The sequence below is a fragment of the Canis lupus genome, chromosome 23, assembly GCF_003254725.2.
Source record: "Canis lupus dingo isolate Sandy chromosome 23, ASM325472v2, whole genome shotgun sequence".
Taxonomy (NCBI): Eukaryota; Metazoa; Chordata; class Mammalia; order Carnivora; family Canidae; genus Canis; species Canis lupus.
In genome coordinates, this window is record NC_064265.1 from 8,787,213 (window position 1) to 8,805,637 (window position 18,425).

General features: G+C 40.6%; 1 protein-coding gene across 2 annotated transcripts in view; it reads left to right on the top strand.

Moving 5' to 3' along the window:
* The first annotated feature begins 9,616 nt into the window (after positions 1-9,616).
* Positions 9,617-18,425, top strand: part of WDR48 (WD repeat domain 48) — a 50,292-nt gene continuing 41,483 nt past the window's right edge. For both annotated transcript variants that reach the window (XR_003141844.3, XM_025461253.3), the window contains exon 1: positions 9,617-10,169. Coding sequence is in view for 1 of the 2 variants with exons in the window: in XM_025461253.3 (XP_025317038.1) it covers positions 10,122-10,169 (48 nt within the window). In the remaining variant the exon portion in view is untranslated. The remainder of the gene's footprint in view (positions 10,170-18,425) is intronic.

Sequence of the window (18,425 nt, forward strand, 5' to 3'; positions counted from 1 at the left end):
TGTTTTATACTCCGTTAAACTCCTTGCATTTATCACTTAAGTCAGTTAAATCTTGTACAGAAAATAGCTACAGTAGAAACTGTGCACCTCGGCCTGCAGCCTAACTGATTCTGTTTCTGAGAGCTATTTTACAACTCTGTAAATTACAGATAACAATGCAAAGTATATTCCTGTCTATCGATATGCAAATCAATTCCGGCAGGTGCAAGGACAAGCTCCCCCACCCGTGGAAAAACCAGTTTTGCCCCCATTTTGCTCATTCATTTCAACATTCCCTTACTCCACACGAATTTGACTTCTCCTTTGAGCCAGTAATGACATCTGCCTAGTTCCTTCATTATCAGCAAAATAAAATCTGCAGCATGCGTTCATTTTATATCTGCACGAGAGCCATGATTTTACTTTTATTATTATTATTATCCTTTAACAGTGTTTAGCCAATTGGTTGAACACATAACTCATGGGATTTGAGGAAAACTCAGCTTTATTTTTATCTCTCATTGCCCTGTATCTGTAATTGTCTGGATGTATCAGTAACTCATTTAATTGTTCCAGTCATTTGCTTCAACAAGGCTTCGATAAATACACTTTAACTTGTGTTTTTAAGTCCAATATAATTACACTTGTAGGATGACTTTCTAGAAGGACTAAATCACTGTCCAAAGAAATTATACCAATTTATCCTCTCACTAAGAGTGTATAAAATGATGATTTTTCATATTCTCTGAACACAGTACATTTTCAAACCTTTAAATCTTCTCCAGTCTGGTAGGTGTAAAATGGAATCTTACTTTAATATGTATTTCTTTCATTATGAATTGGATTGGCATATTTTCATACAGCCGTAAGCCATCAATTCTCTTTCTCTGTAAGTTACCAATTTATGTCCTTTGCCCATTTTTTTCTATTGTTTTGATATTGTTCATATTAACTTGTAAGCTCTCTTTGGATATTAAGGAAATCGGCCCTTTGTCATGGGTATTAAAAACATCTTTTCCCATAGTAGGGAGGGAGCAACTGTGAAGAGATGGGGCCAGGCAAGAATAGCACAACTCAGTGAGTTCAGAAGGTACCTGCTTCTAGAAAGGCTGCATCTCTCACATCTCCTGCCCTCCAGATGTGACTGAGTCCTCACCTTCTCATTCACAGTCCCTCAGCAATAAAGATCTAATTGAAGTGCAAGAAAAAGGGTGTATTGAAAAGTCACCATGGAAACTGCCCCTCCCACAGCATTTACCATTCAAAGGCTTCTACAGGCATTCATGTACAACAAATTAGCAAAGAAAGATTTCCAGACTCACAACCCTAAATTTGAATGCAGTTTGAAGGTGCTTAGAGGCATGAAGAATGCCTGTGGTTTGGTAAACAGGGAAATTACTAGGAAAGGAATTGTCCTTAGTTCCAGCTTCTGTGGAGGATAATTTGTTAAGATGTTAGACTGTATTTTGGTTTTGCTGCAATTTTCCTTCCTCCCCTACCTTCTACTGATGGTTGCCAGTCCACAGTGCCTAGTGGGCCTTACGCCTAAAGACCTCTGGTCTTGCCTTTAGTGGAAGTCCGGGCTAACTGAAAAGGTTAAACTAGGTGGGAAAGGGTGTGCAGAGGAAAAATACATTCTCTTTGGAGGGCAGGTAAGTCAACAAAATCAGGAGGAGAGGTTCTACCATGAGTGACGACCTATGGCCACTGCTGAAAGCAGCCAGGGTGGTGACTGTAAGGGGAGCAAAATTTGACACCTCAAAATGTGTCTCTTTGGCATCTGGATTATTTTAGGCTGATTAATTACTTTTAAGAAACCAAAGGCTCAGGAAGAAGCTTTGACCTTCCCCTTGACTGCCTATAAGAATTTAGACAGAGGACCTGCTTGCTTCAGGAAGGGAATAATCACCATAAACTACAGTATAATGTGAACTAGGGGTGTAGACAGGGAGCAAGGTAGCAAAGTCTGTTTGTGTAAATTCCTCTCTATGTCCCTTTGTGTCTGGATGGCCCAGCAGACATCTGCTTACCAAACCTTTATCTTTTTCATCTTCCTGTGAATTATCTTCCTTCCTCTTAAAGTCCCAGATCCCTACCCCCTTCTCCTTAGCTCTGGATAAGCCTCAATTGCCTGGCTGCCTGGGGGTCTCATATTCTTATGGAGTCTACTATGTATGTACCTAAATTTAATTTTTTCCTGTTAATCTGCCTCATGTCCACTGAACTCTTAGGCCAGCCAAAAGAACTGTGAAGGGTAAAGGAAAATTTTTCCTCCTAACAGTGACTGAACCTAATCAATGATGGCTGGCGACCTTAGGGAGGTAGGGACTGAGGCACTGGGATTTCTAACTGAAACAAAAAATCCCAGTCCCAGTACAGGAAAACATCAAGGGCCTGGTCACTTTCAAAGGACACTATGCATCTCAGCCATAACCACTGTGGCCTGGGACTATTTGGTGCCTTCTGATATCTATGGGTGACTTACAGTGGATCAAGGTGGCTAGGAAGGTACAGGCAATGACTGAGGTAGACTCTGCCATCATTTTGGCTGGAAGCTCAAAATTATATTTAATATAATTTTAATAATCTCATATGATATGTTTACATATTAGCATTTATAGAGTAAGATTCATACTCAATGTACTTTTTAGGACTAGCATTTTGGGAAGATCCAGCCAGTCAGCTACTGTACAAAAGGCCCACCACCAAAAAAAAGTACATTTGTGATGTAGCTTTAATTTTTTCCCTCCACTTAGTAAATGCTTATAAATGCATAACTTTTGCTATATTTTCTTTTATTTTCACAATCAATTATGGCTTTTTATGGGAGCAAATAGACTTCCTGAAAAGACATTTTGATTACGACATTTTAGCAGTAGGAAATCCATTTTGAGGTTTGATTTTGTCATCACAGAGCCAATGAGGTCCAAAGTCAGGGATAGTCTGAATGGTCCTCTACTGCCCTCCAGAGGGAAGCTGGATAGAGGTGGAAACATCTCTGGAATGAAAGAGACTGGTGTATATTTCTAACATTGGCATGTAAAAAATAGAGACCCAAAGAAATAAAAAAAACCAACGGCTGTTTTTCTCCCAGTGTGTTCAGAAATAAGTGAACCGTTGAATGATGAGTCATTTAGTACCACGCCTTCCAAGGCCACATTTAAACCCGAGGAGTTACTGACAAGACGTAAAATAGCTCACAACTTTTGACATAAACATCTTAAGCATTCTGAGTCTCTATATTTACTTATATACAATTGATTTACTTATACATACTTATGTAGCTATGATGTTGTAGTCTATTATATCAAACATCTTTCTTAATAGAGAATCATTAAAGAGTTATAGGAAAATGTATGTGGCTTATCAATTTCTTCATGTTTCTGATTGATATCATGGCAGATTTACATTAACAAGTTTATTTTAGCACATCTATGTGAGGCTTAAAATTGGATACTTTTTAAAAAAATTTTAAGGATTTTTTTTTTTATTATTATTGAGATGTCTGGGTATCTCAGCGGTTGAGCACCTGCCTTTGGCCCAGGGCCTGATCCCGGAGTCCCATGATCGAGGCCCACATCAGGCTCCCTGCATGGAGCCTGCTTCTCTCTCTCTGCCTATGTCTCTGCCTCTCTCTCTCTCTCTATGTCTCTCATGAATAAATAAATAAAATCTTTTTTTAAAAAAAGGATTTTTAAAAATTTATTTGAGAGAGTGCAAGCTAGAGAGCACAAGCAGGGGAGGTGGCAGAGGGAGAGGGAGAAGCTGGCACCCTGCTTAGCATGGAGTATGTAGAGCTCAATCCCAAGACCCTGAGATCATGACCTGAGCCAAAGACAGTTGCTCAACTGACTGAGCCACCCAGGGGCTTTTAAAATTCATCTTTCAAATATCCAAATTAATGTACTAGCAGATGGTAGTAGTTGCAAACCAAGACTCTATAGGGTTTCATGTTTGTAAATGAATTTTCAAAACGTTATTAATTCCTCTTAAACAATTAATACAAAAAACATGACAACATTTGCGTCTCCCCCTGGTGATGGCAAATCTGGGGTATGGTACAAAGACATACCTGGTTACCTTTACTTTGTTCAATAATTGGACTGATCATGGAGCCAGAAAAAAATGGATTTAATCATGAGGACCAGCTGTAAAAAGTCCTCATCATTTCACAGATCTTTTTCCAGGCTTTTGAGAACAAGAGAGGAGGCAAGAACAAAAGATATGAAATTTCAAGTTGGTTTGAAAACTTTAAAAAATGAAAGAGCCTACATTACATAAAATTTCTGAGACAATCTACCCTAGGAAAATATAGCACTTTGGCAATGTTTCCTCAGCAAGGTGATGATTAAAAATGATACATAAAATATATTGAATATTTCTTACATACCAGGTATGTGTGGTATATACATAAGATTATCTCATCTTCATAAAAACCACATGAGATAGGTACCCTTGTTACTCCATTGTACAGATAAAGAAACTGCATATGAATAACTGACAGGATCAACCTCAAGAGAAAGATTAAAAAGGAACATATCTGGTTTAATTGGAAGTAGAAGCCTTCTAGAACCCTAATTTACTTTTTAAATTTATTGCATTTTTATTTAATATGTGTGCGGATTTTTTTTTTCAGGATTCTAAAGTTCTTATGTTATCTAGGACCTTAGGCAGAGGTCTCAAAATCTGAGAACAATATAATAGGGGTCAAGCCTTCTTACATTTTGAATAAAAATGCCAATCTGCCCATGCAGGAAGTACTAAGATTGGTGAAGGAGTTCTGTCAGGATAAGCCTCCTTGCAGTTACATCAGAGAAGACAAAAAATGAAATAGTGATGCAGAGGCTAGGGTAAAAATATATTTGCAGCTATGAAGATGCTGTGACATATTCCCTTCTTAAGGAGGACGTAGGGTGTATCAGTTGTCTATTACTGCATAACAAATTATCCCACCAGGAAGGTACCTAAAACAATAAACACTATCTCACACAGTTTCTGTAGATCAGGAATTTGGGAGCAGTTTAGCTGAACATGCTGGCTCAGATTTCTCATAGAGCTGCAGTTCAAGATGTCATCTGATCAAGCTGAGGTCACATGCCTACACTCTTGCTGTAAGAAGGCTAGAAAAAGTGAGTAACCGTCTTTCTCACTTTCTGTAAGCAGTGCTCATCACCACCGAGATACACGGTGGGTGTATCCCCAAACACATTAAGAGAACTTAAATGGTGGAGAGCAAAAAATAAAACCACAAAAGTGTCTAACTCAAAGTCATCCCTTTGGCTGCCCAACACTGATACAACCACCGCTTTCAATGCTTACACTTCCAAAAAAGTTCCTACTTAAAATATTGCAAATATCCTTCATATAGTCAAAGATGCACTCATTCTATCACCCTCCAAGAAAGTTACCACATCCATCTGTCCATTTCTAAGTCCAGAAGCTTTAGTTGATATCCAGTCCTTTGCAATTTGTAGGCTAAATAATGAACTTTACCAACAATAGCACACCCTACATACAATAGTGAAATAGAGGGCAAGAAAATGAAAATTAAGACACATAAAAGTGTACATGATACTCTTCAAGAAAGGAAGCACAAGATACCAGCTCTCATTTCCTCCCCTGATCATGAGGACTTCACCACCCTTCATGACTTCTTTCTCCACCAGCCATTCTGTGTTCCCTTTACCTTCAGCCAGTAACTTCATTGCTAAGGAATCTGTGTATTTGATAGAACTATGTGTTTAAAGGTATAAAGCACAAACCTCTTTCTGCTTGATGATAGGGTGAATCACTCCAGCCAATACCATAACCTTGTTCTTCTTTTCCTCTCTTAGTCTCTCCAAGTGACACAAGACACACAAAATGGTTAGATGCCAGTCTCACCCCCAAATCAATGGAACCGTTTCTCAACCTTTGTTAGAAGAATTCCTTTTTTTTTTTTTTGTAAGATTTTATTTATTCATGAGAGACAGAGAAGAGAGACAGAGAGGCAGGGACACAGGCAGAGGGAGAAGCAGGCTCCACGCGGGGAGCCCGATGTGGGATTCGATCCTGGGTCTCCAGGATCACGCTGGAGCTGGGCTGAAGGCAGTGCTAAACCGCTGAGCCACCGGGGCTGCCCCTAGAAGAATTCCTTTCTTTGGTAACAAACTTCTAAACCAACAAAACCCAGAATCTCAGAGACTGGCAGTTTAAAAAAAAAAAAAAAAGTCCTTTAATATCCTTTGTTCCTAAATCCATTAATTTTGCATATGGAAGCCTGATAGTTTTAAAACATATCCACAAACTCTTTAACACTTCTCCCATTAAGAAAAGGAGTCTCCTTTGATATAACCAGCCTTAATGACTAAGTCCTAATGAACTGAATGTGGTTTTGAACTGACACTACAGGACTTCCATTGTTGGTTTAGAAAGGCATTATAGTTTCCATCCTGATTTCTCTGGGGATGTTTTGCCCTTGGAATCCAGCTACTATGTTGTGAGGAACCAAATAGCGCTGTGGAAAGGCTACAAGTAGGTGTTCAGCATCAGTCCCCAGACATATAAAAGAGTGAAACTGTAGATGATTTTAGCCCCCAACTTTTTGGCTGTCCTAGCTGGCATCAAGTGGAAAGTGGAACAGAGATAAACCATCCTGAGTCCTGCACAAGCTATGGATTTGTAAGCAAAGTAAATGTTGTAGTTGTTTTAAATCACTAAGTTTTGATGTAGTTATACAGCAACAGACAGCAAAGACATGAAAGAAAAATCCCAAATATTGGACACTAGTTCAAAGCCAATGCTGCAAGAAGGGTTATATCCCAGAAGGCATCATAACTAAGTCTTCAATAAGACATATGCTTCTTGGTGATAAACAGTACAATTAGACCAATGAATTCTATGGGCAATAGCCCATTGCATTACTTCTTTCATTACAGATGAGTTCTTGGTCAGAAGCTATATGGTGTCAGACACAATGACTGTGTATAAAACAGTCAATAAATCCCCAGCACAGCAAGCAGGTAAGCAAATCTAAATCTAGAGTAAACATATTTCAGAGAGGACAAATAATTATTCTCTCTCAATAGTTGGGTGGGACCAAAGGAATTGACTTGCCTCCATGTGATTGGCTGGTTCTCCTGGAGCAGGGGGTATCTCACCAATTCAGAATTGGTCATTATTGCTGGCAACCTCAACACTCAATAGTGGTTTAGTGATCATAGGCATAGTTCCAATCCTGCTATCAATTCCATTTCATTCATGATTCCACTGAGCAAGCACTGAGCCTGGAAAAGGAGGCTGAGTTTCCTCCCAGAGCAATTCATTTCATCCATAGGATTTATAAGATTCATTCTGCTAGGTCCATCAGCATATCCCTTCCCAAATATTCCTTGTCATCAGTTTTCCAATCTTGCTCTTTCCAATGTCCTTGACCACCTGGCCAAACAATTAGCCTTGCACCATGAATTATTACCCAAGGCCAACTCTCCTTTCAGGCAAAGTGAACTTCAAGACACACAAGGCTACACATTAAAAGGACTTCATGACTTCAGTGTTCTTCAGGTCCAAAGTGGGACCCAAACAACCTCACAATCTGTTTCTGGCAGGTACCACCATATTGTGCAGAGCAACAAACCTGAAGAATAATGCCTGGCTCATCATGGGCACTCAATAGTCATTTGTTGAATCATTCTTTTACAATGCAAATCAAAACTGGAATTTAAATAAACATTAGGAAGAAAAAAAATGCTATCATTCCCCTCCCCCTCCTGTTTAAATTCCTTCCCTCTCCTGTTTAATTTCCTTCACCTGTGTGGCTCAGTGGTTGAGTGCCCGCCTTTGGATCAGGTCTTGATCCCTGGGTCCTGGGATTGAATCCCACATCAGGCTCCCCATGGGGAGCCTGCTTCTCCCCCTGCCTCTGTGTCTGCCTCTCTCTATGTGTCTCTCATGAATAAATAAATAAAAATCTTTAAAAAAAAAAATTCCTTCAACAGCTTCCTATTGCTCTAACAGACCCTGCTGGGTGTGGCCTCTGCCTCTTCCTTCCCCTTGTTCTCTGAACTCTAAGCATTGGTCTTTAATTCTTGGAATGTTCCATGCTCCCTCCTGCCACAAGACCTTTGCCCAGACTGTTCCCTCTCCTTGCCAAATTAACTCCATCCTCAGATCTGGACTAAAGGATTCTTTCCTGTCTTATAACCATTTTTCTTCACTGTACTTAATTCCATATTCATTTATGTGTTTAATTAATTCCTGTCTTACTCTGGGACTCTAAGTACTATGATTATGTGCACTCACCACTGGATCCCCAGCACCTAATATATTGCCTGGCACTTAATAGATGCTAAATAGTATTTTATTGAATGAATACATGAATAAATGAATGAATGTGTCTGTAAGAAAATGTAGTATACGTAATTTATCTACAAGTTATCACTGCCAATTTTGCTTAAAGCTTTCTGCTATCAGTTCCTACTCCTCTAATTCACAATTCTTTATTAATTTAAAAATGCATTTGTCTGACTCTATACTAGCACAATACAGTGGAAATATGTGAGCTACATATATATCTTCAAATACACCATCAGCCACATTATAAAAACTTAAAAGAAATATCTTACTATTTTATTTGACCAGTATTTCCAAGACATCATTTCAAAGTGAGATCAGTATAAAAATTATTAATATTTTTACATTCTTTTCTTTATCCTCTCTTTGAAATTTGGTATTTTAATTTCATCATATCTGTTTGAACTCAATATGTATATATATATATATATATATATATTTATTTATTTATTTAAGATTTTGTTTATTCATTGGAGACACAGAGAGAGGGGCAGAGACACATGCAGAAGGAGAAGCAGGCTCCTCACCTGGAGCCTGATGAGGGACTCCATCCTGGGACCTGGAGCTAAAGGCAGATGCTCAACCCCTGAGCTACCCAGGTGCCTGTATTTCTTTCTTTTTAAAAAATATTTTGTTTATTTGAAAGAGAATGAGAGGGAACACAAGCAGGGGGAGTGGCAGAGGCAGGCTCCCCACTGAGCAGGGAGCCTGATGTGGGACCCCATCCCAGGATCCTGGGATCATGACCTGAGCCCAAGGCAGAGGCTCAACTGACTGAGCCACCCAGGTGCCTCAGACCTAGCTATATTCCAAGTGCTCAGGAGCCACAGGTGCCTAGTTGATGCTGTACATGGCAGTGCAGTTCTATAGAATTCACTTTCACAAGGAGTCTGACTGTCCTTGGCACCTATAATTAGTGCCAGGAAAGCATCCTGAAGTCGAATTTTCATCCAGATCTAACTGTTCCAGTATAACAGGTGATTTAAACCAGGTATTAGCCCCCAACTCCTCCAGGATTAACTTAGAAACTTGTCTCTAGAAACAATTTTAATGTTCATCTTCCTATCACATCCTTTTATCTCGTATTTAAATATTAACTTTGCATCTCCTGTAGGTATTGGGCCACCTTCTTTGCAAACCCTTCTATTTCTCCTTTAGAGCCAATTTATCTAATTCTCCGTTTTTAGGAACTTCATGGCAAATCTGTATGTTCCCTGGGCTGCCCAGGAAAGTTGGGGCGGGGTTGAGGGGTGTCTAAGTCTTCCACGTGCAGCATCCAGTTTGTGTGTGTGTGTGTGTGTGTGTGTGTGTGTGTTTTAATATTTTATTTATTTATTCATGAGAAAGAGACAGGCAGAGGGAGAAGCAGGCTCCATGCAGGGAGCCCGACGTGGGGCGCGATCCCCGGCCTCCAGGTCACACCCTGGGCGGGACGAAGGCAGGCGCTAAACCTTGGGGCCACCCGGGCACCCCCAGCGTCCGTTCTTTGAGCGTCTTCATTATGCCTGCCTGGACCTGGAGGAGGCGCCCCGGAGAGCAGCACAACCCATGGTTTAAGACCACAGAGCTGAAGTCGAACCGCTCCTTCGGTTTGGAAAGCGGCTGTCTCTCCGCCGGCCCTATACCCCGCAACGGCCTTTAGGTGCTTCTCCCTCACCAGAGAGCCACCGGCCAGGGCCACAACAGCCTTAACTACACGAGAGCAGCTCGACCTCGGTTTCACCACCTGCCCTTGGCTAAAGGGGAAGAGGAGGGACATCCGCCCGGTGGGAGACGCTTCCGGAAGTGACGTAGGAGTGTCAACATGCAAGATGGCGGCCCATCACCGGCAGAACACGGCAGGGCGGAGGAAAGTGCAGGTATGGGAGTCCCGCTCCTCGGTCCCCCGGACGCGGCCTGCCGCCCGGCGCCCACCTCCAGCTAACGATGCCTCGAGCCGCGGTCGGCTAGGGTAGCGGCGTGGGGCCAGCGGGACGGGGCGCGGCCGGCGGCGAGGGGTGGGGCCGCGGCGCTAACGGCTTGAGGAAGGGGCGGGGGGCGCCTGGCTGGGCCCTCCGGAGCCCTGTCCCGGGACCCCTGGGTGAGCGGTTCCGAGGTCGGGCTTGACCGACCCTAGCTCTCTCGCAGGCTTGAGTTTGCGGGATCTGGATGGACTCGTCTCCCGCCCACCTGCCTCCTCCTTCCCTTGCTTTTCTCCCTGTCGGCGTCTGAGCCGAGGCCTGCGGACACTTCCCTGGCGGGCGGGCTAAACGCCTGTGCGGGGGCGTGGCGGGGCAGCGGGGCGCAGAGGGCCCTGCGGGGTTTCTGCGGAGGATGCGGCACGTGGGAGCCCTCCGCTTTTTTTTTTTTTTTTCCCCCTCCGGAAGCTTTGTCCCTTTGAGATGGAAACGACGTGGGAGTGTGCTGGTATTAGTGGGGAAATTATTTTTATTAATTTTTTTCATCTTCATTGTGCATCCTCGATTCTTTCTTTTCAGTTTCTAAAGATTTATTATCCAAGGGTAAAGAGTTATCTAACCCTTCTGTGTGTTCTTTCTTTATGCCTTCGTGAATCCACCTTTATTTGGGATACCCTCAAGAGTTAGTGCTGCCTATTATTTTCAGCGGTGCAAGGAGTAAAAGCCCTATTACAGCGGTTTGCCTGCAAGTATATTGTATATAGGAGTCAGTGACTGTGCATCTGTTCATTAAGCGTTTACTGAGCACTTAGTTTAGTCACGAAGATAGGCAAAAAATTGTGACAGTATAGGAATAAAGATCTCTTTATGAAACACAGCATTATATGTAGTTCCACAGGTGGAAATAGTTTGTTGAGTAGGTAAACAGGACAAAGTGATCCTTCAGTCAGGTAACCCCAGCAATGGCTGTAGGCCACTGTCTTCTGGGCAGTTCACTTACTTGTTTTATTGATATCATTGATCACTGCAATGTCCCAGGCATTCACTAGGTATCTCCGAATTGAGTGAAATTAATAAGAATCTAAAATAGCTTACCCTGTTAGGTGATTTTTAAGTACATCAGTAACAGAATCCCAGCATCCAAGCCAGGTGGGTGAGAATGTGTGCTGTGCACTAAAATGTAAATCAAAATTGTCTTAATTGTATTCTAGACACTAAAGTGGTACACTCCTTGGGTAGTAAGGAGAGTTAATCAGGCATTCAGTTTCTTGCATTTAAATTTAAAAGGCCATATAAAAGTATAAGATGAGGAAATGTAAATTCACCACAGTGTGTATGGAAAAATTGAGTTTTTTAATAGCTGAATGTGAGCCATTACATGTTGAATGAGGGAAATAATTCCATTCTTTCCTGGTCAGAGTACAAAACTAGTTTGGGGTTCAGCACTTAGTACGTTGTTCTTGATAGGTCTAACAATCAGATTGGTGAAGTAACAATTTCCTATGAAGAGTGTCAAAAGAACTAAGATTAGCCTCTGAAGAGAAGATTCAGTAAATCGGGCAGCCCCAGCGGCGCAGCGGTTTAGCGCCGCCTGCGGCTCAGGATGTGATCCTGGAGACGGGGGATCAGTCCCACATCAGGCTCCCTGCATGGAGCCTGCTTCTCCCTCTGCCTGTGTCTCTGCCTCTGTGTGTGTGTGTCTTATGAATAAATAAATAAAATCTTAAAAAAAAAAAAAAAAGATTCAGTAAATCTTGTTAGCTGCTTTCAGAATTTGTCCCCAAGGTATAGGACCAACCTGAGAATCTACGGAGATTGATTGTATCTCAGTGTGAGAGAGAACTTTAAAAAAAAAAAAAAAATATATATATATATATATATATATATATATATAATTAGACTTCAGTTTGCCAACATACAGCATAACACCCAGTCACCCCAAACCCCCACCCACTTCCCCTTCCACTGCCCCTTGTTCATTTCCCAGAGTTAGGTGTCTCATGTTTTGTCACCCTCACTGATAGTTTCACTCATTTTCTCTCCTTTCCCTTTATTCCCTTTCACTAATTTTTACATTCCCCAAATGAATGAGAACTTTTGTTTGTATCTCAGTGTGAAAGAGAACTTTTGTTATGGAAGTGTTTTTCAAACTAATGCACAAGTTAGTGCAAAAAACTCCACAAACAATACAAAGGTAAATAATAATTGTCCTCTACTCTTCAAAGATTGCTACTGTAGATGATGTGATATATAATCCTAGACCAGTTTTTAGTTTTGTTTTTTTGTTTGTTTGTTTTGTACTCTGAGCACTGTTGGCATGTTGGGCTGCATGATTCTTTAGGGGGGTGGGGAGAGTCTTATGCATTGTAAGTTGTTTTTCATCATCCTGGCTTCTGTCTACTAGATATTAGCATATCCCCAGTGTTGACCAAAAATAACTAAATACTTTTCAAATGTTTGCTAGGGGGTAAAATTGCCCTTGGTTGAAAACCAATGTTCTATACCTTTTGTGCATATGTACCAACTTATATGATTTTTTTTTCTTTTTTACGCTACACAAAGTCATAGTATATATTGTTCAGTATCTTGCTGTTTGTCAAAATTTTAAATACACATTCCCATTGACCAAACAATTCCTCATCTAAAAAATTGTTTTAGAGAAGCGTGTATGAGGGGCCCCTGGGTGGCTCAGTCGGTTAAATGTCTGCCTTCGGCTCAGAGGCTCAGAGGCTCTGGTCTTGTGATTCCAGGATAGGGTCCTGGGATCAGTTGCGCTATGTGTCACGCTCCTGTCGTTGCACTCCCTGCTTAGTGGAAAGTCTCCCTGTGCCTGTCCCTCAGCTTCTGTGTCTGTCTCTCCCTCTCCCTCTCTCTCACATGCATGCACACCCTCTCTATTAAATAAATAAAATTTAAAAATTTTAAAGTGCATATGCGTATATCTTTCTCTAGTTGTTCAGTAGTGTTTATTTTAGGATTTCTGTCATTGTGAAAAAAAAATCTCAATGTCCATCAATAGTCACTTGGCAGATAAATTAAGTACACTTATGTAGTGGATTAATTTGCAGTTGTTAAAAAGATAAGCTTGATCTGTATTATTAAAAAGGAAAGGTGTCCAGAAGTCAAAAAACAAGTCAACATAACATAGTCCCATTTTCACAAAGGAAATAATGTGTCTTTAAAAAGTCTGGAAGGCTATTTATTAACAGTGATTATTTCTATGTATTAGATTATGTGATTATGGGTAAGGAAAAAATGGGGTATATTTTATTTTAAAATATATGTAAACTTTTATATTTTTGAGCTTTTTACAACATTCTTTGTTTTAATAAATAAAAAACATTTTAGAAAAACTATATATGGCTACATAATTATATTTTGCCTCTTGGCAATCAGTGTCTTATACCAAAAGGCAGTAGCCCTGAGCCTCATTATTAAATTGTAGGCCAAAAAGAACCCTTGAGACTTATAATATTTATAAATAACCAGTGGAGAGGGGTCCAGATATACTGCTTATTAATTATAGACATAATGAAGAATGAACACATGTCCTACTGTCCTCAACTTCTAAGCAGCCTGGAGGTGAGTATGAAGGGAAGGAGTGGATTTATGATTGGCAGAAATATGATGAGACATTCAAATGTGTGAATTCAGATATGTGCTGTAGATTTTTTTTCCTGATAATCAAGGTGTCAAAACAAATCATTTCACTCTTTGGTGATCCCTTACTGTTATGGTTTTCCAGCATCCAAAGTCTATTGGCTGGCTCACTCTCTTTCTCTCTTTCCCTTTCTCTCCTTCCTCCTTCTCTGTCCTTCTTCCTCTCTCTCTTTCCATCTTTCCTTCAACGGCCTCTTCCCTCACTTGCTACAGAATTCTGGGTATGAGGTTGTCACTGCTATTCTGGTATAGGAGCAACAATCATGCTCTAGTACCCAGTGATGTTTCAAGCATACACATACTAGGCCTTCTGTAACGAGATTCTTTTCCTTGGAAATGACCCCAAGTCCAACTTACCAGGCTCACATAATAAAAGACATGGCATTGGCTCAGGTAAATGAAAAGTCAAAGAGGTAGTGCTGGTTTCATGCAAATCCTGAACCAGCAGGTTTACTGTGACTCTAATCTAAGAAGTGTTATAAAGTCAGCTTTACTATTGGGCTGCTTATGAGTTATCTTCTATTCCCAAACTCCCAGCTCTAGGCTTTCCCTCTTGGTGGCATGGTGTCTGTCCCATTCCAGTCTTCATGTCCTTTCATGCAGTATTCAAGGCTATAGTCTCATAAGTAGCTCTTGTACATTTTCTTCTAGGATTTGCTTGCGTTGAGGAAAATATTGGGAGCAGAAATGGGGGATGGAGAGGTAACCAGCAAAAGTCTCTTCTATCAGTACTTCAGTACTTACCTTCTTTCTTTGCCAAATATTTAGTTATTTCTATTCAGAGTTCAGTATGGGTCCTTATTTCTTTTCTTTTTTTTTTTTTTTTTTTTTTTGCAAAAGAGAACAGTGCTTAAGTACAAATGGAGACACGATTCTTTTTTTTAAATAATGGGTCCTTATTTCTGATTTAGAATCCCAGTTCTGGGTTGGTTGTTTAATCTTTGAGACTTTTTTTTAAAGGAAGTAGAATGAAGCCAAATCCTGGCTTCTCAAATTAGCTGTATGTCCAAAATGAGTTACTTTTTATGTAGGATGGGTAGTAAAAAATTTATACCAATGTGGTGGCATCCCTTGGAACAGAGGTTAGTAAACTGCCTCTAAGGAGTCACGTGGTAAGTATTTTAGGCTTTGCAGGCCACGATACTTTGTCATAACCACTCAATTCTGTGATTACAACGTGAAAGCAGCCATAGACCATACCTAAATGAATAGGTGGCTGTGTTCCAATAAAACTTTGTTTACAAAAATAGGCTTTGGCATGGATTAGGACCATGGGTGGTTTTTTTTTTACTAACCCCACCCCACCCCAGACTAGGAGTAGTCACACTAGAAGATGTCCTGTTTTTATCTGCAAGATTGTTTTTTAGAATACTTCTTAAAATCAGCACTCTTGTGGGACACCTGGGTGGCTCAGTGGCAGAGCATCTGCCTTTAGCTCAGGCCATAATCCTGGGGTCTTGGGATTGAGTCCTGCATCGGGATCCCTACAGGGAGCCTGCTTCTCCCTCTGCCTCTCTCTCTGTATCTCTCATGAATAAATAAATAAAATATTTTTAAAAAATCACTCTTGAAATTACGTACAGTAGAAAGTAATGGTTCACAAGATTGAACAGGGAAAACCGATGTGAGAATTACTAATATTTGGCCAATTTTTCTTGGCCACATTTAGCCTGATTTAGCCTGATAGCTGGAAATAGCCTTACACAAAAGAGCTATATGATTCCACTTCCACTTAAAGAATGTTATAGAACAGACAAAACTAATCTATGATGAAAAAAGTCAGATCTAGATTGCCTAGGAATGGGGTGTAGAGGTTGGGATGCAGAGGAGGGAACTTTCTAGGGTAGTAATAATGTTCCTTGTGTCTTGGTAGAGGTCTGTATTCTATAGATCCATATATTTGTTAGACGTATATATGTACTTTAAGATTTCTACATTTCATTGTATGTAAATTTTACCTTAAAGGAGCCATAAATAAATAATAAACTAGATAATGATATACATGTTGAAGTACTTAGGGGGAAGTGGTATTGATGATGTGCAAGTTACTTTGAAAGGCATTGAAAATAACAGATCAAATGGTTGGATGGGTATGGGATAAAGCGAATATCAACAGTGTCAATTGTAGAATAGATGTGGATATATGGACATTTGGTGTGTAATTCTTTCAGCTTTTGTATGTGTTCAAAATTTTCATAGTATAATGTTGGCGGAAAATAAGCTTTAAAGGTTTAAAAAAAAATGGTTAGTGATAAGCAGTAAAAGAAGGGAGAAGTGAAATTTTACTTGTGGTGGTCAGAGAAGGCCATGCTGAGAAGCTGACTTTAGAGTAAGGATCTGAAGGAAATGAGATTGCCATCTGGAAGAGCATTCCAGTGAGAATATCAGATGCAAAAGTCCTGATTGGGAATGTATCTGCCTTATTTGTGGAACGCTAATGATGCATCGTGACTGGTGTGGAGTGTGGGAAGAGGAACGGGAGATGAAATCAGAGAGGTAACTGTAGGCCAGATCTTTTAGAGCACTACAGGTCATAGAAAGGCTTTGGCTTTTGCTGTTGAGTGAGATGGGAAGCAGTTGGTGAATTTGGAGCAGAGGAATATATATGATATATATATATATATATATATATATTTTAATAGGACCAGCCTGGCTGCTGTATTTAGAACAGACTGAAGGTGAGGGAGGGTAGAACCAGGGGGACCAGTAGCTATTTAAGAAATCCAGATGCTGTGGGATAGTGCTGCACACAGGGTGGTAAGAAGTAGTTACATTTTGGAAGACTAGACTTACTGACAGGATATGAGATGAAACAAACTGAAATAACAATGGGCACCAAGGTTTTTGACCTAAGAGACTTAGAAGAATGGAGTTGCCATTAACAGCCCTCAGTGAGGGAGACTAAAGGAAAAGCTAGTTTGGAGAGGACTGTCAGGAGCTTGGTTTGGGCAATGCACAATTAAGATGCCTGTTAGACATCCTAGTGGAGGTGAGTCAGCATGCACTGGGGAAGAGGGGAGGGCTTGGGGAAATAGCCGAGTGCCTCCATTGTGAGTCTGAAAGGCTTCGAAGTATCCTTTCTTTTCGTAAAGAGATTGTGAATTTTGTACTTATTCCATGATATATCCATATTTGTTTTCATATAAAAAATTGTTACTGTTAGGTAGAATTACACACACACCCCCAAAGGAAATGCCCATGCCCTAATCCCTGGAATTTGTGAATATGTTATATTGCATGATAAAAAAGGACTTGCAGATATAATTAAGGTTATAGACCTTAAAGAAAGGATTTTCCTGGATTATCGCAGCAGGCCCAGTTTCATCCTGTGAACCCTTAAAAAACAGAGAATGTTCTCCTAGTGGATGCAAAAGTCAGATTTGAGGCACTAGAGGGACCCTTTCTTCTAAGAGGGGGCACAGAGATAGTATGAGAAGAACTGCAGGCAGCCTCTGGGAGTAAGGTTGGACCCCTGGCTGATAGCTGGCAAGGAAACAGGACCTTCAGGCCTACAACTTGAATGAGTTTGGAGGTCAACTCTCCTAGAGCTTCTGGGAAGGAACTCAGACCCGTCAACACTTGTCGATGTTAGCCTTGTGAGAGCAGAGGACCCACCCAAACTCATCCTGGACTTATGACCTTCAGAACTGTGAAATAATAAATGAGAGTTGTTTAAAGCCACTAAGTTTGTGGTAATTTATTATGTCGGCAACAAAAAATTAATCTGATTATCATGAAATTAAAATAATCAAGGATAGTTTTTCTTCTGATTGCTTATACCCTCTGGCACATTACCAGTAACTCTAGGGGTATTTTAGCTTGTAATACAGAGACAGATCACATAGAGATCATGGATCATCCCTACTATCTGATTTCTTTATTTTGGGTCCCAGATGGAGAAATTAATCAAACAGTGCTTACTAAGCCAGCTACAAATACTTAAGAATGTAACCTGATTGTATACTTGCTGTTGGGGCACCCCCGTATTCCTGTCAGTCCCTTTATGTCTCTTCCAAAATGCATAGCTCCTACTGAAGGTCTGGCTTCCTGCACCTTGCAGAGTTCTTAAAGGTGCCCTCTGCTCTTCCCTTCCCCCCACCTTTCTAAGGCAAAAGGGTCCTGTAGGAGTCTTCATCTTCTCTGCCTTTGCCTGTACTCTTGACTGTCTAAATGAGGTTTTTCTAGGATTTTGCTCACTCATTCATTATTTCTATCTTCAGCACTTTGTTTTTCTTTCACTTACTTCCATTTCTTCTGCCTGCAAAGCTTACCTGTATCTTGGGAGGGAAAAGCAAACTTCACTTAACTTGCTATGACTTCTCTTATATTCTTTTTCCACTAGAATGAAAGCTCCAGGGGCATTTGGGTGGCTTAGTTGGTTAAGCGTCTGCCTTCAGCTCAAGTAATGATCTTCGGGTCTTGGATCGAGCCCTGTGTTGGGCTCTGTGGTTAGCAGGGGAGTCTGCTTCTCCTTCTCCCTCTGCGCCTACCCATGTGCTCTCTTCCTCACTCTCTCTCAAATAAATTAATAAAATCTAAAAAAGAAAAAAAATTGGC